The 26,963-nt window shown below is 54.3% G+C and overlaps 1 protein-coding gene across 1 annotated transcript; it reads right to left on the bottom strand.

Moving 5' to 3' along the window:
• Positions 1-483: 483 nt before the first annotated feature.
• PSMC4 (proteasome 26S subunit, ATPase 4) lies at positions 484-26,362 on the bottom strand. Its single transcript, XM_082785815.1, has 11 exons — positions 26,242-26,362; positions 22,799-22,897; positions 17,923-18,109; positions 12,802-12,948; positions 8,856-8,965; positions 8,664-8,757; positions 7,607-7,774; positions 6,377-6,453; positions 2,670-2,838; positions 2,117-2,172; positions 484-684 (listed from the first exon to the last, which is right to left on the bottom strand). The coding sequence occupies exons 1-11, from the start codon at positions 26,275-26,277 to the stop codon at positions 571-573; spliced, it is 1,257 nt and encodes a 418-aa protein (XP_082641941.1). The 5' UTR covers positions 26,278-26,362; the 3' UTR covers positions 484-570.
• Between the last annotated feature and the right edge of the window lie 601 nt (positions 26,363-26,963).

The raw sequence follows: 26,963 nt of genomic DNA on the forward strand, positions 1-26,963 counted from the left end.
AACAGCCCCAAATCCTCTCCAAACACCCCAAATCCCCCCAAATTTCCCCTAAATTTGCCCATTTTGCCCTTAAATCCCTACAGATCCTCCAAATCCCCCCTCAACGACCCCAAATTCTCCCTAAATCAACCCAAATGCCTCCTAAGTGCCCCCAAATCCTCCCTAAATCCCCCATCCCTGAAATCCCATCACCCCAAATCGCCCTAAATTACCCCAAATTCCCCCTAAAATCCCCCAATTCCTCCCCAAGGTTCCTTATGACCCCAAGACTGTCCCCAGGTCCCCAAGATTGACCCCAAATCCGTCCCCATGACCTCAGGACTGTCCCCAAGGCCCCCAAATTCTCCCCATGCCCCCAAAGCCGTCCCCAAAATCCCCAAAACCGCCCCCGAATCCCCCTCCCCGCGCAGACCCGGCCGGGCGTTGACGCGGGGAAGGCTCCGGATTGGGGTTGGAGGGGGGGGGAAAAAAAAAGAAATGGGGTTGGGGGGGGGGGTTTATTGAGGGTGGCCGCGCGTCCCCGATGTCCCCAAGGTCCCCGATGTCCCCAAGGTCCCCCGGGGGGGGGTGTCACTTGTAGAACTCGTGTTCCTGCTCGTCCTTCTTGATGACGGTCTTGTAGGCCTTCTCGAAGTCCTTGGCCAGCACGATGTACCGGTTCTCCCTCACCGCCAGCATGCCACCCTAGGGGACGTCACCCGTGTCACCCGTGTCACCGTTGTCACCCCTGTCACCCCCCCTCGGTGTCACCCGGGTCGCGACACCCGCTCCTCGTGGCACCGCGGTGACGCCGCATGGCTTGGTGGGGGGTTATAATGGGTAGACCTGGCCTCCGGGTCACCCTACCACGGAGGGACAACCATTTTGTCACCCATGTCACCTCCTTGTCACCCTTCTGGAGGTGGACATGGCCTCAATGTCACCTCCTTGTCACCCAATCATGAAGGGACAATGCATTTGTCACCTCCTTGTCACTTTACTGTGGGTAGACCTGGCCTCCGGTTCACCCAGCCGTGGAGGGACAACCATTTTGTCACCCGTGTCACCTCCTTGTCACCCTTCTGGAGGTGGACATGACCTCAATGTCACCTCCTTGTCACCCAACCATGAAGGGACAATGAATTTGTCACCTTCTTGTCACCTTATTGTGGGTAGACCTGGCCTCCGGGTCACCCAGCCGTGGAGGGACAATGAATTTGTCACCCGTGTCACCTCCCTGTCACCCTTCTGGAGGTTGACATTGACCCCATGTCACCTTGTCACCCTTCTGGAGGTGGACACGGCCTCATTGTCCCCAACTTGTCACCTTACTGCGGGTAGACCTGGCCTCCGGGTCACCCAACCGTAGAGGGACAATGAATTTGTCACCCGTGTCACCTCCGTGTCACCCTTCTGGAGGTGGACATTGACACCATGTCACCTTGTCACCCTTCTGGAGGTGGACACGGCCTCAATGTCCCCAACTTGTCACCTTCTAGAGGTGGACATGGCCTCCGTGTCACCCAACCGTGGAGGGACAACCGATTTGTCACCCGTGTCACCTCCCTGTCACCCTTCTGGAGGTGGACGTTGACACCATGTCACCTCCTTGTCACCCAACCATGAAAGGACAATGAATTTGTCACCTCCTTGTCACCTTATTGTGGGTAGACCTGGCCTCCGGGTCACCCAGCCGTGGAGGGACAACCAATTTGTCACCCGTGTCACCTCCGTGTCACCCTTCTGGAGGTGGACATGACCTCAATGTCACCCTCTTGTCACCCAATCATGAAGGGACAATGAATTTGTCACCTCCTTGTCACCTTACTGTGGGTAGACCTGGCCTCCGTGTCACCCTACCATGGAGGGACAACCCATTTGTCACCCGTGTCACCTCCGTGTCACCCTTCTAGAGGTTGACATTGACCCCATGTCACCTTGTCACCCTTCTGGGGGTGGACACGGCCTCAATGTCCCCAACTTGTCACCTTACTGTGGGTAGACCTGGCCTCCGTGTCACCCAACCACGAAGGAACAACCAATTTGTCACCCGTGTCACCTCCCTGTCACCCTTCTGGAGGTGTCCCCGTGTCCCCAAGTCCCCGTGTCACCATCCCCGTGTCCCCGTGTCACCCACCTCCTGGCAGATGGAGTTGATGTCGGCCCCCGAAATCTTGTCCGGCCGCGCCACGTCTGGGTGCGGGTGAAGGAAGCCAACGGTCCCCGGCGTCCCCTCCTGTCCCCAAACGTCCCCTCCCTGTCCCCAGAGGGTCCCCGATGTCCCCAGAGGGTCCCCGATGTCCCCTGGGCTCCCCGATGTCCCCCTCAGGTCCCCAACATCTCTTGGTGTCCCCATGACCCTTGGTGTCCCCCCCATATCCTTTGGTGTCCCCGCGTCCCCTCATTGTCCCCACGGCCCCAATTGTCCCCACGTCCCCAAAACTGTCCCCTACGTCCCCAAAACTGTCCCCTACGTCCCCAAAACTGTCCCCTACGTCCCTTCAACACCTCCACACCCTCCATCACCCCCACGCCCTCCACCGTCTCCGCGCCCCCTCCTTGTCCCCACGGCCCCCAGATCGTCCCCACGCCCCCCGGATCGTCCCCACGCCCCCCGTACTGTCCCCAAACCCCCCAAAATTGTCCCCAAACCCCCCCAAATTGTCCCCACGTCCCCCCCCCGGGGATACAGTCCTCGAGGTCCACCTCCTCGGACAGGTTCATCTTGCCGGTGATGGTGGAGAAGATGAGGCGTTTTTGGCGCCGGTCGGGGAGCGGGAACTCGATCTTGCGGTCCAGGCGGCCGGGCCGCAGCAGCGCCGGGTCCAGGGTGTCCGCGCGGTTGGTGGCCATGATCACCTGGGGGGGACACGGCACCCATGGGACCTCCCTAGCACCTCTAGGGACACCTAGAACCCATGGGACACCCCTGGAATGTATAGGGACACCTAGAACCCATGGCACAACCGTAGCACCTATAGGGACACCTAGAACCTGTAGAACTATCTAGAACCCATGGGACAACCCTAGCACCATCTAGAACCCGTGGGACACCCCGGCACCTATAGGGACACCTAGAACCTGTGGGACAGCCCTGGGATGTATAGGGCCACCTAGAACCCATGGGACAACCCTGGAATATGTAGAGCCACCTAGAACCCAAGGGACAACCGTAGCACCTATAGGGACACCTAGAACCCATGGGACAGCCCTGGAATGTATAGGGACACCTAGAACCCATGGGACACCCCTGGCACCTATAGGGACACCTAGAACCCGTGGGACAGCCCTGGGATGTGTAGAGCCACCTAGAACCCATGGGACAACCATAGCACCTATAGGAACACCTAGAACCTGTAGGACTATCTAGAACCCATGGGACACCCCTGGCATGTATAGGGTTACCTAGAACCCGTGGGACAGCCCTGGGATGTATATGGTTACCTAGAACCCATGGGACACCCCTGGCATGTATAGGGTTACCTAGAACCCGTGGGACAGCCCTGGGATGTATATGGTTACCTAGAACCCATGGGACACCCCTGGGATGTATACGGTCACCTAGAACCCATGGGACAGCCCTGGGATGTATAGGGTTACCTAGAACCCATGGGACAACCCTGGGATGTGTAGGGTTACCTAGAACCCATGGCACAACCATAGCACCTATAGGGCCACCTAGAACCTGTAGAACTATCTAGAACCCATGGGACAGCCCTGGGATGTATAGGGTCACCTAGAACCCATGTGAGAACCCTAGCACCTATAGGGACACCTAGAACCCATGGGACACCCCTGGAATGTGTAGAGCCACCTAGAACCCAAGGGACAATCGTAGCACCTATAGGGCCACCTAGAACCCATGGGACAACCATAGCACCAATAGGGACACCTAGAACCCATGGGACAGCCCTGGTATGTATAGAGTCATCTAGAACCTACATGACAACCCCAGCACCTATAGGGACACCTAGAACCCACGGGACAACCCTGGGATGTATAGGGCCACCTAGAACTCATGGGACAACCCTGGCATGTATAGGGACACCTAGAACCCATGGGACACCCCTGGTATGTATAGAGTCATCTAGAACCTACATGACAACCCCAGCACCTGTAGGGACATCTAGAACCCGTGGGACAGCCCTGGGATGTATAGGGTCACCTAGAACCCATGGGACAACCATAGCACCTATAGGGTCACCTAGAACCCGTGGGACAACCCTGGAACGTATAGGGTTACCTAGAACCCATGGGACAACCCCGGCACCTATAGGGACACCTAGAACCCGTGGGACAGCCCTGGAATGTATAGGGTCACCTAGAACCCATGGGACAACCATAGCACCTATAGGGACACCTAGAACCCATGGGACAACCGTAGCACCTATAAGGACACCTAGAACCTGTAGAACTATCTAGAACCCATGGGACGCCCTTGGAATGTATAGGGTCACCCTGGGGGCACCCATGGGACCCTGGGGCACCCAAGGGACCTGGGGGACACCCATGGGAGCCTGGGGCACCCACAGGACATGGAGGACACCCATGGGGTCTCCTTGAACCCATGGGACCCTGGGGCACCCATGGGCCTCTGGGGCACCCAAAGGACCCTGGGGGCACCCACGGGCCTCTGGGGCACCCAAAGGACCCTGGGGGCACCCATGGGCCTCTGGGGCACCCACGGGACCCGGGGGGCACCCAAGGGACCCTGGGACACCCACAGGACATGGAGGACACCCATGGGGTCTCCTTGCACCCATGGGACCCTGGGGCACCCATGGGCCTCTGGGGCACCCATGGGCCTCTGGGGCACCCAAGGGACCCAGGGGGCACCCATGGGACCTGGGGGGCACCCAAGGGACCCTGGTACACCAACAGGACATGGAGGACACCCATGGGGTCTCCGGGCACCCATGGGACCCTGGGGCACCCATGGGCCTCTGGGGCACCCATAGGACCCGGGGGGCACCCAAGGCACCCGGGGGGCACCCATGGGCCTCTGGGGCACCCACAGGACCCGGGGGGCACCCAAGGGACCCTGGGGCACCCAGAGGACATGGAGGACACCCATGGGGTCTCCTTGCACCCACATGACCCTGGGGCACCCATGGGCCTCTGGGGCACCCATAGGACCCGGGGGGCACCCATGGGACCCTGGGGGCACCCACGGGACATGGAGGACACCCATGGGGTCTCCTTCAACCCATGGGACTTGGGGGGCACTCACGGGCTTCTGGGGCACCCACGGGACACGGGGGCACCCACGGGCCTCTGGGGCACCCAAGGGACCCAGGGGGCACCCATGCGACCCTGGGGCACCCAGAGGACATGGAGGACACCCACGGGATCTCCTTGCACCCATGGGACCCTGGGGCACCCACGGGCATCTGGGGCACCCAAGGGACCCTGGGGGCACCCATGGGACCCTGGGACACCCACAGGACGTGGAGGACACCCATGGAGTCTCCTTGCACCCACGGGACTCGGGGGGCACCCACATGACCCTGAGGCACCCATGGGACCCTGGGGGCACCCAAAGGACCCTGGGGGCACCCACGGGCCTCTGGGGCACCCATGGGACCCTGGGACACCCACAGGACATGGAGGACACCCATGGAGTCTCCTTGCACCCACGGGACTCGGGGGGCACCCACATGACCCTGGGGCACCCACGGGACACGGGGGCACCCATGGGACCCTGGGGGCACCCAAGGGACCCGGGGGGCACCCAGAGGACATGGAGGACACCCACGGGGTCTCCTTGCACCCACGGGACTCAGGGGGCACCCACATGACCCTGGGGCACCCATGGGCCTCTGGGGCACCCAAGGGACCCTGGGGGCACCCATGGGACCCTGGGACACCCACAGGACATGGATGACACCCATGGGGTCTCCTTGCACCCACGGGACTTGGGGGGCACTCACGGGCTTCTGGGGCACCCACGGGACACGGGGGCACCCAAGGGACCCGGGGGGCACCCACAGGACATGGAGAACACCCATGGGGTCTCCTTGCACCCATGGGACCCTGGGGCACCCATGGGCCTCTGGGGCACCCACGGGACACGGGGGCACCCACGGGACCCGGGGGGCACCCAAGGGACCCGGGGGGCACCCAAGGGACATGGAGGACACCCATGGGGTCTCCTTGCACCCACGGGACTCAGGGGGAACCCACATGACCCTGGGGCACCCATGGGCCTCTGGGGCACCCACAGGACCCGGGGGGCACCCATGGGACCCTGGTACACCAACAGGACATGGAGGACACCCATGGAGTCTCCTTGCACCCACGGGACTCGGGGGGCACCCACATGACCCTGGGGCACCCATGGGCCTCTGGGGCACCCACGGGACCCTGGGGGCACCCAAGGGACCCGGGGGGCACCCACCTTGACGTTGACGTTCTGGTCGAAGCCGTCCATCTGGTTGAGGAGCTCCAGGAGGATGCGCTGCACCTCACGGTCGGCTGGGGAGGGGACACGGGGGGGGGGGGGGTGACACCCAAAGGAGACCCCCCGGAACGGGGGGCACCCAAGGGACCGGGGGACCCCAAAAGTTGGGTGACCCCACCTTAGGGTGCCCCAAATCCCATCCTAGACCCACCCCAAAGACCAGGGGACCCCAAAAACTGGGTGATCCCACCTTAGGGTGCTCCAAGGGTTCCCCAAATCCCATCCTGGGGGCACCCAAGGGACCGGGGGACCCCAAAAGTTGGGTGATGCACCCATGGGGTCCCCCAAACCCAACCCTGGGGGCACCCAAAGGACCCGGGGACCCCAAAAATTGGGTAACAAAACCATGGGGTCAACCAAAGGGTCCCCAAATCCAACCCTGGGGGCACCCAAAGGACCCGGGGACCCCAAAAATTGGGCGATCCCACCTTAGGGTGCTCCAAGGGGTCCCCAAACCCAACCCTGGGGGCACCCAAAGGACCCGGGGACCCCAAAAGTTGGGTGACCCAACAACGGGGTCAACCAAGGGGTCCACAAACCCCACCCTAGACCCACCCCAAAGACCGGGGGACCCCAAAACTTGGGTGACGCACCCATGGGGTCCTCCATGGGGTCCCCAAACCCAACCCTGGGGGCACCCAAGGGACCGGGGGACCCCAAAAATTGGGTGACCCAACAAGAGGGTCAACCAAAGGGTCCTTAAAATCCATCCTAGACCCACCCCAAAGACGAGGGGACCCCAAAAGTTGGGTGACCCAACCATGGGGTCCTCCATGGGGTCCCCAAATCCCATCCTGGGGGCACCCAAAGGACCCGGGGACCCCAAAAGTTGGGTGACCCAACAACGGGGTCAACCAAGGGGTCCACAAACCCCACCCTAGACCCACCCCAAAGACCGGGGGACCCCAAAACTTGGGTGACGCACCCATGGGGTCCTCCATGGGGTCCCCAAACCCAACCCTGGGGGCACCCAAGGGACCGGGGGACCCCATAAATTGGGTGACCCAACAACGGGGTCAACCAAAATGTCCTTAAAATCCATACTTGACCCACCCCAAAGACCACAAAAACCCCCAAAAACACCCCCCCGCGGGGCTCCCCCAAACCCCACGGGGGACCCCTCCCCCGAGGTGCGGGGGTGGCCCACCCAAGGGTGCCCGTCCTCACCCCCGGTCTGGGCGTCGAAGCGCTTGGTGGCGATGGCGTCGATCTCGTCGATGAAGATGATGGCGGGCGCGTTCTCCTTGGCCAGGCGGAAGACGTCGCGCACCATGCGGGGCCCCTCGCCCAGGTACTTCTGCACGAACTCCGAGCCCACCACGCGGATGAAGGCGGCTGGGGGGGGGGGGGAGGGCACCCAAGGGTGCTGGCACCCAAGCTGGCGGAGGTGGTCGTCGTTCCCCAGCCTCTCCCATCCCCACCCTTCCCGGATCTTCGGCGAGAAACCGGGGGTGCCACCACCGGGTCCTTGGTGGGGTCGGCGGTCCAAGGGGTCCAGTAGCACCCTTGGGTGCCAGCAGCACCCTTGGGTGCCAGCAGCGCCCCAAGGAACACAGCAGCACCCTTGGGTGCCATCACGACCCTTGGGTGCCACCAGCACCCGAAGGAGCCCACCAGCACCCTTGGGTGCCACCAGTACCCCAGGGTGCCACCAGCACCCAAAGGAACCCACCAGCACCCTTGGGTGCCATCACCACCCCAAGGAACCCACCAGCACCCCTGGGTGTCAACATCATCTCTTGGGTGCCACCAGCACCCCAAGGAACCCACCAGCACCCATGGGTGCTACCAGCACCCCAAGGAGCCCACCAGCACCCAAAGGAACCCACCAGCACCCTTGGGTGCCACCAGCACCCCAAGGAACCCACCACCACCCCAAGGAACCCACCAGCATCCCTGGGTGTCAACACCAGCCCAAGGAACCCACCAGCACCCCTGGGTGCCACCACCACCCCAAGGACCCAACCAACACCCATGGGTGCCACCACCACTGTGGGGTGCCACCACCACCCATGGGTGCCACCACCACCCCAAGGGCTCAACCAGCACCCATGGGTGCCACCATGAACCCAAGGACCAAACCATAACCCCAACGACCCCACCATGACCCCAACGATCCCAACCACGACCCCAATGACCCCAACCACCCCCCCAAGGACCCCCCCACCCCCCCAGCACCCCAAAACCACCCCCCCCACCCCCCCAGCACCCATGGGTGCCCCACCTGTGGTGTGATGCGCCACCGCCTTGGCCAACATGGTCTTCCCGCAGCCGGGCGGGCCGTACATCAGGACACCCCGCGGGGGGTCGATGCCGATCTGGGAGGGGGGACACAACCCCACGGGGGCGTCACGGGGGTCCCATGGGTGCCCCCCTCCCCCACCGAGCACCCTAGGGTGCTGCGGGGGCCGCCCACCTGCTTGTAGAGCTCGAAGTGGGTGAGGGGGAGCTCGACGGCCTCGCGCACCTCCTGCTTCTGGATGTCCATGCCCCCGATGTCGGCGTACATCACGTCGGGTTTCTGGTCTGGGGGCAAGTCCCAAAATCGGCTTTTTCCTCCCCAAAAATCATGGAGAAGACCCCAGATCTACCCCAGACCCCAAAACACGTGAAATCACCCCAAAAAAACCTTTAAATATAATGTAGATGATTTAGGATCTTGGCCATGAAGACGTTGGGTAGACCCAAGGATGGAGACCCAACACCCATTAAGTCCCAAAATCGGCTTTATCCTCCCCAAAAATCATGCAGAAGACCACCGCTCCACCCCAGACCCCAAAACACGTGAAAACGCCCCCAAAAAAACTTTAAATATAATGTAGATGATTTAGGATCTTGGCCATGAAGACCTTTAGTAGAAGCAACGATGGAGATCCACCATCCATTTGGGTCCCAAAATCGCCTCTATTCTCCCCAAAAATCATGGAGAAGACCCCCGCTCCATCCCAGACCCCAAAACTGGTGAAAACGCCCCAAAAAAAACTTCAAATATAACGTAAATTATTTAGGAACTTGGCCATGAAGACGTTGGGTAGACCCAAGGATGGAGACCCAACACCCATTAAGTCCCAAAATCGGCTCTATCCTCCCCAAAAATCATGGAGAAGACCCCAGATCAACCCCAGACCCCAAAACTGGTGAAATCGCCCCAAAAAAAAACTTGAAATGTAACGCGGATCATTTAGGATCTTGGCCATGAAGACGTTGGGTAGATGCAACAATGGAGATCCACCATCCATTTGGGTCCCAAAATTGCCTCTATTCTCCTCAAAATTCATGGAGAACACCCCCACTCTATCCCAGACCCCAAAACTGGTGAAATCGCCCCAAAAAAAACTTCAAATATAACGTAGATGATTTAGGATCTTGGCCATGAAGACGTTGGGTAGATGCAACGATGGAGATCCACCATCCATTTGGGTCCCAAAATCGCCTCTATTCTCCCCAAAAATCATGCAGAAGACCCCCGCTCCACCCCAGACCCCAAAACTGGTGAAAACGCCCCAAAAAAACCTTCAAATATAACCTAGATTATTTAGGGTCTTGGCCATGAAGACGTTGGGTAGATGCAACGATGGAGATCCACCATCCATTTGGGTCCCAAAATCGCCTCTATTCTCCCCAAAAATCATGGAGAAGACCCCAGATCAACCCCAGACCCCAAAACTGGTGAAATCACCCCAAAAAAAACCTTTAAATATAATGTAGATGATTTAGGATCTTGGCCATGAAGACGTTGGGTAGACGCAACGATGGAGACCCAACACCCATTAAGTCCCAAAATCGCCTCTATTCTCCCCAAAAATCATGGAGAAGACCCCCGCTCTACCCCAGACCCCAAAACTGGTGAAATCGCCCCAAAAAAACCTTTAAATATAATGTAGATGATTTAGGGTCTTGGCCATGAAGACGTTGGGTAGATGCAACGATGGAGACCCAACACCCATTAAGTCCCAAAATCGGCTTTATCCTCCCCAAAAATCATGCAGAAGACCCCCGCTCCATCCCAGACCCCAAAACTGGTGAAATCACCCCAAAAAAAAACTTGAAATGTAACGCGGATCATTTAGGATCTTGGCCATGAAGACGTTGGGTAGATGCAACAATGGAGATCCACCATCCATTTGGGTCCCAAAATTGCCTCTATTCTCCTCAAAATTCACGGAGAACACCCCCACTCTATCCCAGACCCCAAAACTGGTGAAATCGCCCCAAAAAAAACTTCAAATATAACATAAATTATTTAGGATCTTGGCCATGAAGACGTTGGGTAGATGCAACGATGGAGACCCAACACCCATTAAGTCCCAAAATCGGCTTTATCCTCCCCAAAAATCATGGAGAAGACCCCAGATCTACCCCAGACCCCAAAACTGGTGAAAACGCCCCAAAAAAAGCTTCAAATATAACCTAGATTATTTAGGGTCTTGGCCATGAAGACGTTGGGTAGACCCAAGGATGGAGACCCAACACCCATTTTGACCCAAAAATCGCCTCAATCTTCGTCGAAATTAACGGAAAAGACCCGATTTCCACCAAAAACCCAAAAACACGTGAAATCACCCCAAAAAATATTTAAGTATAATGTAGATGATTTAGGGTCTTGTCCATGAAGACGTTGGGTAGACGCAACGATGGAGACCCACCACCCATTTAGGTCCAAAAATCGCCTCTACCCTCCTCGAAATTAACGGAAAAGACCCGATTTCCACCAAAGACCCAAAAACAGGTGAAATCACCCCAAAAAAAACTTCAAATATATCACGGATAACTTAGGATGTTGTCCCTGTAGACCTTGGGTAGACCAAAAGATGAAGACCCACCACCCATTTTGACCCAAAAATCGCCTCAATCTTCGTCGAAATTAACGGAAAAGACCCGATTTCCACCAAAAACCCCAAAACACGTGAAAACACCCCAAAAAAAACTTCAAATATAAAGTGGACGATCTAGGATCTGGTCTACCCAAGGTCTTCAGGGACAAAAGGATGGAGACCCACCACCCATTTTGACCCAAAAATCGCCTCTACCCTCCTCGAAATTAACGGAAAAGACCCGATTTCCACCAAAGACCCAAAAACAGGTGAAATTACCCCAAAAAATATTTAAGTATAATGTAGATGATTTAGGGTCTTGTCCATGAAGACGTTGGGTAGACCAAAAGATGAAGACCCACCACCCATTTCGGTCCAAATATCGGCTAAATATTTGTCGAAATTAAGGGAAAAGACCCGATTTCCACCAAAAACCCAAAAACACGTGAAATCACCCCAAAAAAACCTTCAAATATATCACAGATAAATTGGGATGTTGTCCCTGTAGACGTTGGGTAGACCAAAAGATGAAGACCCACCACCCATTTTGACCCAAAAATCGCCTCAATCTTCGTCGAAATTAACGGAAAAGCCCCGATTTCCACCAAAGACCCCAAAACAGGTGAAATTACCCCAAAAAATATTTAAGTATAATGTAGATGATTTAGGGTCTTGTCCATGAAGACGTTGAGTAGACCCAAGGATGGAGACCCACCACCCATTTTGACCCAAATATCGGCTCAATCTTCGTCGAAATTAACGGAAAAGACCCGATTTCCACCAAAAACCCAAAAACAGGTGAAATCACCCCAAAAAAACCTTCAAATATAACCTAGATTATTTAGGGTCTTGTCCATGAAGACCTTGGGTAGATGCAACGATGGAGATCCACCACCCATTTTGACCCAAAAATCGCCTCAATCTTCGTCGAAATTAACGGAAAAGACCCGATTTCCACCAAAGACCCAAAAACACGTGAAAACACCCCAAAAAAACCTTCAAATATAACCTAGATTATTTAGGGTCTTGGCCATGAAGACGTTGGGTAGACCAAAAGATGAAGACCCACCACCCATTTTGACCCAAAAATCGCCTCAATCTTCGTCGAAATTAATGGAAAAGACCCGATTTCCACCAAAGACCCAAAAACAGGTGAAATCACCCCAAAAAAACCTTCAAATATAACCTAGATTATTTAGGGTCTTGTCCATGAAGACCTTGGGTAGATGCAACGATGGAGATCCACCACCCATTTTGACCCAAAAATCGCCTCAATCTTCGTCGAAATTAACGGAAAAGACCCGATTTCCACCAAAGACCCAAAAACACGTGAAAACACCCCAAAAAAACCTTCAAATATAACCTAGATTATTTAGGGTCTTGGCCATGAAGACGTTGGGAAGACCAAAAGATGAAGACCCACCACCCATTTTGACCCCAAAATCGCCTCTACCCTCCTCGAAATTAACGGAAAAGCCCCGATTTCCACCAAAAACCCCGAAACGCCTGAAAAGGCCCCAAAATGCCCCAAAATGGCCTTTTTTTCACCTGAAGTGAGCATCATGATGCTGCTGTCGGCCTCGGGGGGCAGCACGTCCACCAGGGCGTTGCTGTGCTTGTGCAGCGCCACCGAGGCGTTGGGCTTCAGCAGCTCGCGGTCGATGGTGCTGAGGATGCGCACGTAGTAGTTGGAGCCTGTAGGGTAATTAATGGGGTAATTAATGGGGTCGTTAATAGGGTCGCGGCCACCGAGGGGATCCCAGTGGGGTGTAGGGTCAAGAAAGATCCTAAAAGTGCTCATTGTGACCCCAAAAAGTGAACCTATAAGCGTTGTTGTGTCCCCTGATGACCCCACCCATGGATGCGCACGTAGTAGTTGGAGCCTGTAGGGTAATTAATGGGGTAATTAATGGGGTCGTTAATAGGGTCGCGGCCACCGAGGGGATGCCAGTGGGGTGTAGGGTCAAGAAAGATCCTAAAAGTGGTCATCGTGACCCAAAAAAATGATCCTACAAGTGGTGTTGTGTCCCCTGATGACCATAACCGTGATCCTATAAATGATCCTATAACTCTTCGTGACCCCAATCATGACCCTAAAAACGACCCCATATTCCCCATGACCCCAATCATGACCCTAAAAGTGTCCCCGTGTCCCCAATGACCCCAATCATGACCCTACAAGTGTCCTTGTGTCCCCTGATGACCCCACCCGTGGATGCGCACGTAGTAGTTGGAGCCTGCGGGGTAATTAATGGGGTCGTTAATGGGGTCGTTAATAGGGTCGCGGCCACCGAGGGGATCCCAGTGGGGTGTAGGGTCAAGAAAGATCCTAAAAGTGGCCCTAATGACCCCAAAAAGTGAACCTATAAGCGTTGTTGCGTCTTCTTGTGAGCATAACCGTGATCCTATAAATGATCCTATAACTCTTCGTGACCCCAATCATGACCCTAAAAGGGTTCCCATATTCCCCATGACCCCAATCATGACCCTAAAAGCGTCCCCATGTCCCTCATGACCCCAATCATGACCCTACAAGTGTCCTTGTGCCCCCTGATGACCCCACCCGTGGATGCGCACGTAGTAGTTGGAGTCTATAGGGTAATTAATGGGGTCGTTAATGGGGTAATTAATAGGGTCGCGGCCACCGAGGGGATGCCAGTGGGGTTGGGGGCACAGAAAGATCCTAAAAGTGCTCATTGTGACCCCAAAAAGTGAACCTACAAGTGGCGTTGTGTCCCCTCTTGATGATAACCATGATCCTATAAATGATCCTATAACTCTTCGTGACCCCAATCATGACCCTAAAAGGGTTCCCATATTCCCCATGACCCCAATCATGACCCTAAAAGTGTCCCCATGTCCCTCATGATCCCAATCATGACCCTACAAGTGTCCCCAATGACCATAACCATGACCCTACAAATGATCCTATAACTCTTCATGACCCCAACCATGACCCTAAAAGCGACCCCATATTCCCCATGACCCCAATCATGACCCTAAAAGCGTCTCCATGTCCCTCATGACCCCAATCATGACCCTACAAGTGTCCCTGTGTCCCCTGATGACCTCACCCATGGATAAGCATGTAGTAGTTGGAGCCTGCGGGGTAATTAATGGGGTAATTAATGGGGTCGTTAATAGGGTCGCGGCCACCGAGGGGATCCCAGTGGGGTGTAGGGTCAAGAAAGATCCTAAAAGTGGTCATTGTGACCCCAAAAAGTGAACCTATAAGCGTTGTTGTGTCCCCTGATGACCCTACCCATGGATGCGCACGTAGTAGTTGGAGCCTGTAGGGTAATTAATGGGGTCGTTAATAGGGTCGCGGCCACCGAGGGGATCGCAGTGGGGTGTAGGGTCAAGAAAGATCCTAAAAGTGGCCCTAATGACCCCAAAATGTGAACCTACAAGCTTTGTTGTTTCCCCTCTTGACCATAACCGCGATCCTACAAGTGTTCCTATATCCCATAATGACCATAACCATGACCCTAAAAGCGTCCCCATGTCCCTCATGACCCTAAAAGTGTCCCCGTGTCCCCAATGACCCCAATCATGACCCTACAAGTGTCCCCGTGTCCCCAATGACCTTAACCATGACCCTACAAGCACCATTGAATCCCCTTGTGTCCATAACCATGACCCTACAAGTGTTCCTATAACTCTTCGTGACCCCAATCATGACCCTAAAAGCGACCCCATATTCCCCATGACCCCAATCATGACCCTAAAAGCGTCCCCATGTCCCTCATGACCCCAATCATGACCCTACAAGTGTCCCTGTGTCCCCTGATGACCCCACCCATGGATGCGCACGTAGTAGTTGGAGCCTGTAGGATAATTAATGGGGTCGTTAATGGGGTCGTTAATAGGGTCGCGGCCACCGAGGGGATGCCAGTGGGGTGTAGGGTCAAGAAAGATCCTAAAAGTGGTCATCGTGACCCAAAAAAATGATCCTACAAGTGGTGTTGTGTCCCCTGATGACCATAACCGCGATCCTATAAATGATCCTATAACTCTTCGTGACCCCAATCATGACCCTAAAAGCGACCCCATATTCCCCATGACCCCAATCACGACCCTAAAAGCGTCCCCGTGTCCCCAGTGACCCCAATCATGACCCTACAAGTGTCCTTGTGCCCCCTGATGACCCCACCCATGGATGCGCACGTAGTAGTTGGAGCCTGTGGGGTAATTAATGGGGTCGTTAATGGGGTCGTTAATAGGGTCGCGGCCACCGAGGGGATGCCAGTGGGGTGGAGGGTCAAGAAAGATCCTAAAAGTGGCCCTAATGACCCCAAAAAGTGAATCTACAAGTGGCGTTGTGTCCCCTCTTGATGATAACCGTGATCCTATAAATGATCCTATAACTCTTCGTGACCCCAATCATGACCCTAAAAGCGACCCCATATTCCCCATGACCCCAATCATGACCCTAAAAGTGTCCCCGTGTCCCCAATGACCCCAATCATGACCCTACAAGTCTCCCTGTGTCCCCTGATGACCCCACCCATGGATAATCATGTAGTAGTTGGAGCCTGTAGGGTAATTAATGGGGTCGTTAATGGGGTAATTAATAGGGTCGCGGCCACCGAGGGGATCCCAGTGGGGTATGGGGTCAAGAAAGATCCTAAAAGTGCTCATTGTGACCCCAAAAAGTGAACCTACAAGCGGCGTTGTGTCCCCTCTTGATGATAACCGTGATCCTATAAATGATCCTATAACTCTTCGTGACCCCAATCATGACCCTAAAAGCGTCCCCGTGTCCCTCATGACCCCAATCATGACCCTACAAGTGTCCCTGTGTCCCCTGATGACCCCACCCATGGATGCGCACGTAGTAGTTGGAGCCTGTAGGATAATTAATGGGGTCGTTAATGGGGTCGTTAATAGGGTCGCGGCCACCGAGGGGATCCCAGTGGGGTGTAGGGTCAAGAAAGATCCTAAAAGTGGCCCTAATGACCCCAAAAAGTGAACCTACAAGTGGCGTTGTGTCCCCTGATGACCAATAACCATAACCCTACAAATGATCCTATAACTCTTCATGACCCCAACCATGACCCTAAAAGGGTTCCCATATTCCCCATGACCCCAATCATGACCCTAAAAGCGACCCCATATTCCCCATGACCCCAATCATGACCCTAAAAGCGACCCCATATTCCCCATGACCCCAATCATGACCCTAAAAGCGTCCCCATGTCCCTCATGACCCCAATCATGACCCTACAAGTGTCCTTGTGTCCCCTGATGACCCCACCCATGGATGCGCACGTAGTAGTTGGAGCCTGTAGGGTAATTAATGGGGTCGTTAATGGGGTCGTTAATAGGGTCGCGGCCACCGAGGGGATCCCAGTGGGGTGTAGGGTCAAGAAAGATCCTAAAAGTGGTCATTGTGACCCAAAAAAATGATCCTACAGGTGTCGTTGTGTCCCCTCTTGATGATAACCGTGATCCTATAAATGATCCTATAACTCTTCGTGACCCCAATCATGACCCTAAAAGCGACCCCATATTCCCCATGACCCCAATCATGATCCTAAAAGCGTCCCCGTGTCCCCAATGACCCCAATCATGACCCTACAAGTGTCCCTGTGTCCCTGATGACCCTAACCATGACCCTACAAGTGTTGTTGTGTACCCTAATGACCATAACCATGACCCTACAACCCTCCCCATGCCCCCCACGCCCCCAACCATGACCCTACAAGTGTCCCCATGCCCTTCAAGACCCCAACCATGACCCTACAAGTGCCCCCACGTCCCCCACGCCCCCAACCATGACCCTACAAGTGTCCCTGTGTCCCTGATGACCATAACCATGACCCTACAACCCTCCCCACACCCCAACCATGACCCTACAAGTGCCCCCACGCCCCAACCATGACCCCACAACCCTCCCCATGCCCCCCACTCCCCACCCCTGACCCCACAACCCTCCCCATGCCCCCCACTCCCCCACCCATGACCCCACAACCCCCCCCACGCCCCCACCCATGACCCTACAACCCCCCCCATGCCCCCCACGCCCCCAACCATGACCCTACAACCCTCCCCACGCCCCAACCATGACCCTACAAGCGCCCCCACGCCCCCCACACCCCTAATCCTGACCCTACAACCCTCCCCATGCCCCCCACGCCCCCACCCCCGACCCCACAAACCTCCCCATGCCCCAACCATGACCCTACAAGTGCCCCCACACCCCACCCCTGACCCCACAACCCTCCCCACGCCCCCCACACCCCCAACCATGACCCTACAACCCTCCCCATGCCCCAACCATGACCCTACAAGCGCCCCCACGTCCCCCACGCCCCAACCCTGACCCTACAAGTGCCCCCATGTCCTTCAAGACCCCAACCATGACCCTACAAATGCCCCCACGCCCCCACCCATGACCCCACAACCCTCCCCACGCCCCCCACGCCCCCAACCATGACCCCATAACCCTCCCCACGCCCCCCACGCCCCCAACCATGACCCTACAAGTGTCCCTGTGTCCCTGATGACCATAACCATGACCCTACAACCCTCCCCACACCCCAACCATGACCCTACAACCCTCCCCACACCCCACCCATGATCCCACAACCTTCCCCACGCCCCACCCATGACCCTACAAGTGCCCCCACGCCCCCCACGCCCCCACCCCTGACCCCAAACCCCCACCGGTGGTGGAGCCGACGATGGCGGTGTTCTGGTCGACGGCCTCGAGGAACTGGCCGATGACCAGGGGGATGCTCTGGATGCGCTTCACCTCCTCCTGCGCGTGCAGGAACTCCTTCTTCAGGTTCTTCTGCTCGTCCTTGATGTACTCCTCCTGCACCTCCAGGAACTCCAGCTCCTGCTGCAGCTTCTAAAAAGAAAAAAAAAAATTAAAAAAATTTCAAAAAAAATTAAAAAAAATTTAAAAAAATTAAAAAAGGGGGTTAGGGGGGGACGCGGGATGCCAAAATGTCAGGGGTGAGCACAAAAAGGCAACGAGGGGGACCAAAAGGTCATGAGTGGGCCCAAAAAGTCAACAAGTGTGCCCAAAAAGTCAACGAGTGTGACCAAAAAGTCAACGAGTGTGACCAAAAAGTCAACAAGTGTGACCAAAAAGTCAACAAGTGTGACCAAAAAGTCAACAAGTGTGACCAAAAAGTCAACAAGTGTGACCAAAAAGTCAACAAGTGTGACCAAAAAGTCAACAAGTGTCATCAAAAAGGCACCAAGTGTGCCCAAAAGGTCAGAAGTGTCCTAAAAAGTCAACAAGCGTCATCAAAAAGTCAACAAGTGTCATCAAAAAGACACCAAGTGTACCCAAAGGGTCAGAATTGTGCCCAAAAAGTCAACAAGTGTGGCCAAAAAGGCAACAAGTGTCACCAAAAAGGCAACAAGTGTCACCAAAGGGTCACAAGTGTCACCAAAAAGGCATCAAGTGTCATCAAAAAGTCAACAAGTGTCCCCAAAAAGGCACCTCCAGGAACTCCAGCTCCTGCTGCAGCTTCTAAAAAGAAAAAAAAATTAAAAAAAAATTAAAAAAAAAATTAAAAAAATAAAAAAAAGGGGGTTAGGGGGGGACGCGGGATCCCAAAATGTCAGGGGTGAGACCAAAAAGGCAACGAGGGGGACCAAAAAGGCATCAAGTGTGCCCAAAAGGTCACGAGTGTACCCAAAAAGTCAACAAGTGTCATCAAAAAGTCAACGAGTGGGCCCAAAAAGTCAAGAAGTGGGCCCAAAAAGTCAAGAAGTGGGCCCAAAAAGTCAAGAAGTGGGCCCAAAAAGTCAAGAAGTGGGCCCAAAAAGTCAAGAAGTGGGCCCAAAAAGTCAAGAAGTGGGCCCAAAAAGTCAAGAAGTGGGCCCAAAAAGTCAAGAAGTGGGCCCAAAAAGTCAAGAAGTGGGCCCAAAAAGTCAAGAAGTGGGCCCAAAAACCAACCAAGTGTGCTCAAAGGGTCAAAAGTGTACCCAAAAAGTCAACAAGTGTCACCAAAAAGGCATCAAGTGTCCTCAAAAAGACACCAAGTGTACCCAAAGGGTCAGAATTGTGCCCAAAAAGTCAACAAGTGGGCCCAAAAAGTCAACAAGTGTCACCAAAAAGGCATGAAGTGTCATCAAAAAGTCAACAAGTGTCCTCAAAAAGTCAACAAGTGTCCCCAAAAAGGCACCTCCAGGAACTCCAGCTCCTGCTGCAGCTTCTAAAAAGAAAAAAAAATAAAAAAAATAAAAAATAAAAATAAAAAAAGGGGGTTAGGGGGGTTTAGGGGTCCTAAAAAGTCAACAAGTGTCATCAAAAAATCAAGAAGTGTCATCAAAAAGGCACCAAGTGTGCCCAAAGGGTCAGAAGTGTGCCCAAAAAGTCAACAAGTATCACCAAAAAGTCAACAAGTGTCACCAAAAAGGCATCAAGTGTCATCAAAAAGTCAACAAGTGGGCCCAAAAAGTCAACAAGTGTCATCAAAGAGTCAACAAGTGTGCCCAAAAAGACACCAAGTGTGCCCAAAGGGTCAGAAGTGTCCTCAAAAAGACACAAAGTGTGCCCAAAAAGTCAAGAAGTGTGCCCAAAAAGTCAAGAAGTGTGCCCAAAAAGTCAAGAAGTGTGCCCAAAAAGTCAAGAAGTATCACCAAAAAGGCATCAAGTGTGCCCAAAAGGTCACGAGTGTACCCAAAGAGTCAACAAGTGTCATCAAAAAGTCAACAAGTGTGCCCAAAAACTCAAGAAGTGTCACCAAAAACTCAAGAAGTGTCACCAAAAAGGCATCAAGTGTCACCAAAAAGGCATCAAGTGTCACCAAAAAGGCAACAAGTGACACCAAAAAGTCAACAAGTGTCATCAAAAAGGCAACAAGTGTCACCAAAGGGTCACGAGTGTACCCAAAAAGTCAACAAGTGTCACCAAAAAGTCAACAAGTGTCACCAAAAAGGCACCAAGTGTGCCCAAAGGGTCAGAAGTGTGCCCAAAAAGTCAAGAAGTGTGCCCAAAAAGGCAACAAGTGTGCCCAAAAACCAACCAAGTGTGCTCAAAGGGTCAAAAGTGTACCCAAAAAGTCAACAAGTATCATCAAAAAGGCATCAAGTGTGCCCAAAAGGTCACGAGTGTACCCAAAAAGTCAACAAGTGTGCCCAAAAAGTCAAGAAGTGTCACCAAAGGGTCACAAGTGTCACCAAAAAGGCATCAAGCGTGCCCAAAAAGTCAACAAGTGGGCCCAAAAAGGAATCAAGTGTCATCAAAAAGTCAACAAGTGTGCCCAAAAAGACACCAAGTGTGCCCAAAGGGTCAGAAGTGTGCCCAAAAAGTCAACAAGTGTGCCCAAAAAGACACCAAGTGTGCCCAAAAGGTCACAAGTGTCACCAAAAAGTCAACAAGTGTCATCAAAAAGGCATCAAGTGTGCCCAAAAGGTCACGAGTGTGCCCAAAAAGTCAACAAGTGTCACCAAAAAGTCAACAAGTGTCACCAAAGGGTCACAAGTGTCCTAAAAAGGCATCAAGTGTGCCCAAAAAGTCAACAAGTGTGCCCAAAAACCAACCAAGTGTGCCCAAAGGGTCAGAAGTGTACCCAAAAAGGCAACAAGTGTCATCAAAAAGTCAACAAGTGTCACCAAAAGGGTCAGAAGTGTCCTCAAAAAGACACAAAGTGTGCCCAAAAAGTCAACAAGTGTCACCAAAAAGGCATCAAGTGTGCCCAAAGGGTCAGAAGTGTCCTAAAAAGTCAACAAGTGTCATCAAAAAGTCAACAAGTGTCACCAAAAAGACACCAAGAGTGCCCAAAAAGCCACCAAGTGTCACCAAAAAGTTAACAAGTGTCCCCAAAGTGTCCACGTCCCCAAGGGATCCCAAACAACCCCAAGGGACCCCAAAAGACCCCAAAAGACCCCAAATGACCCCAAATGACCCCAAATGACCCCAAATGACCCCAAAAGCCCCCAAACGACCCAAAAAGACCCCAAACGACCCAAAAAGACCCCAAACGACCCCAATGGCGCCACGTGTCCCCAAGAGACCCCAAATGACCCCAAACGACCCCAAAAGACCGCAAGAGGTTCCAAATGACCCCAAACGACCCCAAATGACCCAAAAAGACCCCAAATGTCCCCAAAAGACCCCAAACGACCCCAAGAGACCCCAAGAGACCCAAAAGACCTCAAATAACCCCAAATGTCCCCAAGAAGCCCCCCATGTCCCCAAGGGGCTCAAAATGACCCCAAACGACCCCAAAAGACCCAAAATGACCCCAAACGACCCCAAGAGACCCCAAACGACCAAAAAGACCCCAAACGACCCCAAAGGGCCCCCAATGCCCCCAAAAGACCCCAAGAGGTTCCAAATGACCCCAAAGGACCCAAAAAGACCCCAAACGATCCCAAAAGACCCCAAACGACCCCAAATGTCCCCAAGGGACCCCAAACGACCCAAGAAGACCCCAAATGACCCCAAACGACCCCAAAAGACCCCAAATGCCCCAGGAGACCCCAAACGACCCCAAATGTCCCCAAAAGACCCCAAACGACCCAAAAAGACCCCAAGAGGCCCCAAATGACCCCGAATGTCCCAAGGGGCCCCAAATGATCCCAAGAGGCCCCAAATGACCCAAAAAGACCCCAAACGACCCCAAACGACCCCAAAAGACCCCAAAAGACCCCAAAAGACCCCAAAAGACCCCAAAAGACCCCAATGGCGCCACGTGTTCCCAAGGGACCCCAAACGTCCCCAGGAAGCCCCAAATGTCCCCAAGGGGCTCAAAATGACCCCAAACGACCCCAAGAGACCCAAAATGACCCCAAAAGACCCCAAAAGACCTCAAGAGGTTCCAAATGACCCCAAATGACCCAAAAAGCCCCCAAACGACCCAAAAAGCTCCCAAATGTCCCCAAAAGACCCCAAGAGGTTCCAAATGACCCCAAATGACCCAAAATGACCCCAAACGATCCCAAAAGACCCCAAACGACCCCAAATGTCCCCAAGGGACCCCAAACGACCCAAGAAGACCCCAAATGACCCCAAACGACCCCAAATGCCCCAGGAGACCCCAAACGACCCCAAATGTCCCCAAAAGACCCCAAACGACCCAAAAAGACCCCAAGAGGCCCCAAATGACCCCGAATGTCCCAAGGGGCCCCAAATGATTCCAAGAGGCCCCAAATGACCCAAAAAGACCCCAAACGCCCCCAAAAGACCCCAAACGACCCAAAATGACCCCAAACGACCCCAGGAGACCCCAAAAGACCCCAAGAGACCCCAAACGACCCAAGAAGACCCCAAAAGACCCCAAGAGGTTCCAAAAGACCCCAAAGGACCCCAAAAGACCCCAAGAGACCCCAAAGGACCCCAGCAGACCCCAAAAGACCCCAAAAGACCCCAAATGTCCCCAAAAGACCCCAAAAGACCCCAAGAGGTTCCAAATGACCCCAAACGACCCCAAATGACCCAAAAAGCCCCCAAACGACCCAAAAAGCTCCCAAATGTCCCCAAAAGACCCCAAGAGGTTCCAAATGACCCCAAATGACCCAAAATGACCCCAAATGACCCAAAAAGCCCCCAAACGACCCCAAAAATCCCCCCCCTCACCTTATATCTGCTGTAGAGGTCCTCCAGGTCCTCGGGTTCGGGGACGAGGAAGGCCAGCCCCCCGGGGGGACGCGGCACGGCCAGCGCGGGGACATCCTCCTGGAAGGGGGGGGGGGACACAAATTTGGGGTGAGAAACGCGAATTTCGGGAGCGGCCACACGGCACCCAGAGACAGCCGGGACACCCAGAGGTCGGGGAGCCCAAAAGGCGCTTGAATTGCCCCAAAAGGCGCTTGAATGGCCCCAAAACCCCAATGTCCCCAAAAGACCCCAAAATCCCCAAAATTTGGCGTCCCCAAGACCTCGGTGACCCCAAAACACACTTGAATTGCCCCAAAAGACCCCAAAGTCCCCAAAATTTGGTGTCCCCAAGACCCCAATGTCCCCAAGACCTCGGTGACCCCAAAAGATGCTTTAATTGCCCCAAAACACGCTTGAATGTCCCCAAGACATTGGTGACCCCAAAACCCCCTTGAATGTCCCCAAAAGACCCCAAAATCCCCAAAATTTGGTGTCCCCAAGACCCCTCCTTGTCCCCAAAACCCCAATATCCCCAAAACAGACCTGAATGTCCCCAAAATTTGGTGTCCCCAAGACCTCAGTGTCCCCAAAACCCCTCAATGTCCCCAAAAGACACTTGATTTCCCCAAAAGACCCCAAAATCCCCAAAATTTGGCGTCCCCAAGACCTCGGGGACCCCAAAACCCCCTTGAATTGCCCCAAAAGACCCCAAAATCCCCAAAATTTGGTGTCCCCAAGACTTTGGGGACCCCAAAAGATGCTTGAATTGCCCCAAAACACACTTGAATTGCCCCAAAAGACCCCAAAGTCCCCAAAATTTGGTGTCCCCAAGACCCCAATGTCCCCAAGACCTTGGTGACCCCAAAAGACGCTTGAATTGCCCCAAAACACGCTTGAATTTCCCCAAAATTTGGCGTCCCCAAGACCTCGGTGACCCCAAAACCCCCTTGAATGTCCCCAAAAGACCCCAAAATCCCCAAAATTTGGCGTCCCCAAGACCTCAGTGTCCCCAAAACCCCTCAATGTCCCCAAAAGACCCCAAAGTCCCCAAAATTTGGCGTCCCCAAGACCTCGGTGACCCCAAAACACACTTGAATTGCCCCAAAAGATGTCAAAGTCCCCAAAAGACCCTGATGTCCCCAAAACACACTTGAACATCCCCAAAAGACCCCAAAATCCCCAAAATTTGGTGTCTCCAAGACCTCAGTGTCCCCAAAAAACACCTGAATTTCCCCAAAACCCCAACATCCCCAAAACACACTTGAATTTCCCCAAAATGTGGTGTCCCCAAGACCTCAGGGACCCCAAAACACACTTGAACGTCCCCAAAAGACCCCAAAATCCCCAAAATTTGGTGTCCCCAAGACCTCAGTGTCCCCAAAAAACACCTGAATTTCCCCAAAACCCCAATGTCCCCAAAACACATTGAATGTCCCCAAAAGACCCCAAAATCCCCAAAATTTGGTGTCCCCAAGACCTTGGGGACCCCAAAACACACCCAGGTGTCCCTAAAAGACCCTAAAGTCCCCAAGTTTGGTGTCCCCAAGACCCCTTCTTGTCCCCAAAACAGACTTGATTTCCCCAAAAGACACCAAAATCCCCAAAATTTGGTGTCCCCAAGACCCCTCCTTGTCCCCAAAACCCCAATATCCCCAAAACAGACCTGAATGTCCCCAAAATTTGGTGTCCCCAAGACCTCAGTGTCCCCAAAACCCCTCAATGTCCCCAAAAGACACTTGATTTCCCCAAAAGACCCCAAAATCCCCAAAATTTGGCGTCCCCAAGACCTCGGGGACCCCAAAACCCCCTTGAATTGCCCCAAAAGACCCCGAATTCCCCAAAATTTGGTGTCCCCAAGACCTCGGTGACCCCAAAACACACTTGAATTGCCCCAAAACACACTTGAATTGCCCCAAAAGACCCCAAAGTCCCCAAAATTTGGTGTCCCCAAGACCCCAATGTCCCCAAGACCTCGGTGACCCCAAAAGACGCTTGAATTGCCCCAAAACACGCTTGAATGTCCCCAAGACATTGGTGACCCCAAAACCCCCTTGAATGTCCCCAAAAGACCCCAAAGTCCCCAAAATCTGGTGTCCCCAAGACCCCTCGATGTCCCCAAGACCCCAATGTCCCCAAAACCCCTCGATGTCCCCAAAAGACCCCAAAATCCCCAAAATTTGGTGTCCCCAAGACCCCAATGTCCCCAAAACACGCTTGAATATCCCCAAAATTTGGCATCCCCAAGACCTTGGTGACCCCAAAAGACGCCTGAATTGCCCCAAAACACACTCGAATGTCCCCAAAACCCCAAAGTCCCCAAAACCCATTGAATGTCCCCAAAAGACCCCAAAATCCCCAAAATTTGGCGTCCCCAAGACCTCGGGGACCCCAAAACCCCCTTGAATGTCCCCAAAAGACCCCGAATTCCCCAAAATTTGGTGACCCCAAGACCCCTTCTTGTCCCCAAGACCCCAATGTCCCCAAAACCCCTCGATGTCCCCAAAAGACCCCAAAATCCCCCAAATTTGGGTGTCCCCAACGCTGGGTGTCCCCAAAACCCCCCCAATTGTCCCCAAAATTTGGGCGTCCCCAAAACCTTTCTGGGCGTCCCCAAGACCCCCCGATGTCCCCAACGCCTCGGTGTCCCCAAAACACCCCCAATCGTCCCCAAAAACCCCCCTCGGGGTCCCCAAAATCCCTCGGTTTCCCCCCAAAATTTGGTGACCCCAAAACTCCCCCAAATGACCCCAAAACCCCTTGGGTTCGCCCCCCCCCCCAAAGACCTCCCTGAAAACCCCTCGTTTCTCCCCAAAATCTGGCTGTGTCCCTCCCCAGCTCGTGGCTGTCCCCATAATCACCGGGAGACCCCAAAAACCCCCAATTTTACCCCAAAATCTGGCTGCCCCCCCCCCCAAAAAATGTGTACCCCCAGCACCTTGTTGACCCCAAAACCCCCATTTTCTCCCCCAAAACAACGTTTTTCTCTCCAAATCCCCAAACCTCCGTTTTCCTCCCCAAAAAACAAAACCCGTTTCCCCACCCCAAAAAAACTAAATTCTCAATTTTACCAGAAACCCCCTTTTTCACCCCAAAACCCCAAACCCCCATTTTCTCCCCAAAAAATCAACTTTCCCCCCCAAAACCCCACTCCCCTCCTACCCCCAGCTCTCCCCCACCCGTGTCCACCTCCGCAACCACTTGGAGCCCCAAAACACCCCGATTTTACCCCAAAAACCGCCTCCACCCCCAAAAAAACACTGTCCCAAACCCCCCCATTTTTCCCCCAAAAACCCACCTCCCCCCCCCAAAACCCGGCTCCCCCTTTCCCTCCGGCTCCCCTCTCCCCGTGCCCGCCGCCACAGTCACCGGGGTGCCCCAAAAACCCCCGATTTCACCCCAAAATCCGCCCCCCCCCCCCCCACCTGCGCCTTCTCCCCCAGGACCCCGATCTCCTCCATCGTGACTCGGCGCGCGGGGGCCGACGGGAAGTGGGCGGGAAGGGGCGGGGCGCGGAGGCTTATGGGAGGCGGCCGGCGGCGCGGGGCATGCTGGGAGTTGTAGTCCGGCGGGGGGGGGGGGGAGGAGGCATTGCGCCTATTGGGAGGCGCGGGGGGTGATGGGAGTTGTAGTCCGGGCGCGGGGGGTGATGGGAAATGGAGTCCTCGAGTAGGGGGGGCAAAAGGCCCCCTCAGAGGGCCTGGCCGCCATCTTGTGCCCCCCCCCCCCCCCCCCCGATGTACCAAAATTCGCTTTTTTGTCCCCAAAGTGTCACCTAATGTCCCCAAAATCTAAATATGTGTCCCACCCATGTCCCTAAAAAACTCGTTTTATCCCCAAAGAGGCCCCCAGTGTCCCCAAACCCACAGATTTGTGGCCCCAAAGTGTCCCCCCCATGTCCCAAAAAACATATTTCTGTCCCCAAAATGTTCCCAACCCCATATTTCTGTCCCCAAAACGTCCCCAAACCCATTTTTTGTCCCAAAAATGTCCCGAAACCCATTTTTTTGTACCCAAAACTTCCCTCCATTGTCCCCAAAACCCATATTTTTGTCCCCCCAAATGTCCCCAAACCCATTTTCTTGTCCCCAAATGCCCCCCCATGTCCCAAAACCCCGTATTTCTGCCCCCAAAATGTCCCCAAATC

Source organism: Aythya marila (genome assembly GCF_965140915.1).
Source record: "Aythya marila genome assembly, contig: HAP1_HAP1_SCAFFOLD_50, whole genome shotgun sequence".
NCBI lineage: Eukaryota > Metazoa > Chordata > Aves > Anseriformes > Anatidae > Aythya > Aythya marila.

Coding starts and splice junctions, on each gene's coding strand:
- PSMC4 (XM_082785815.1), bottom strand. CDS start 26,277: ATGGAGGAGATCGGGGTCCTGGGGGAGAAGGCGCAG. Junction 8,758..8,855: donor ACTTCGAGCTCTACAAGCAG/GTGGGCGGCCCC, acceptor CCCCCCTCCCAG/ATCGGCATCGACCCCCCGCG. Junction 685..2,116: donor TCAACTCCATCTGCCAGGAG/GTGGGTGACACG, acceptor GACGTCCCCTAG/GGTGGCATGCTGGCGGTGAG.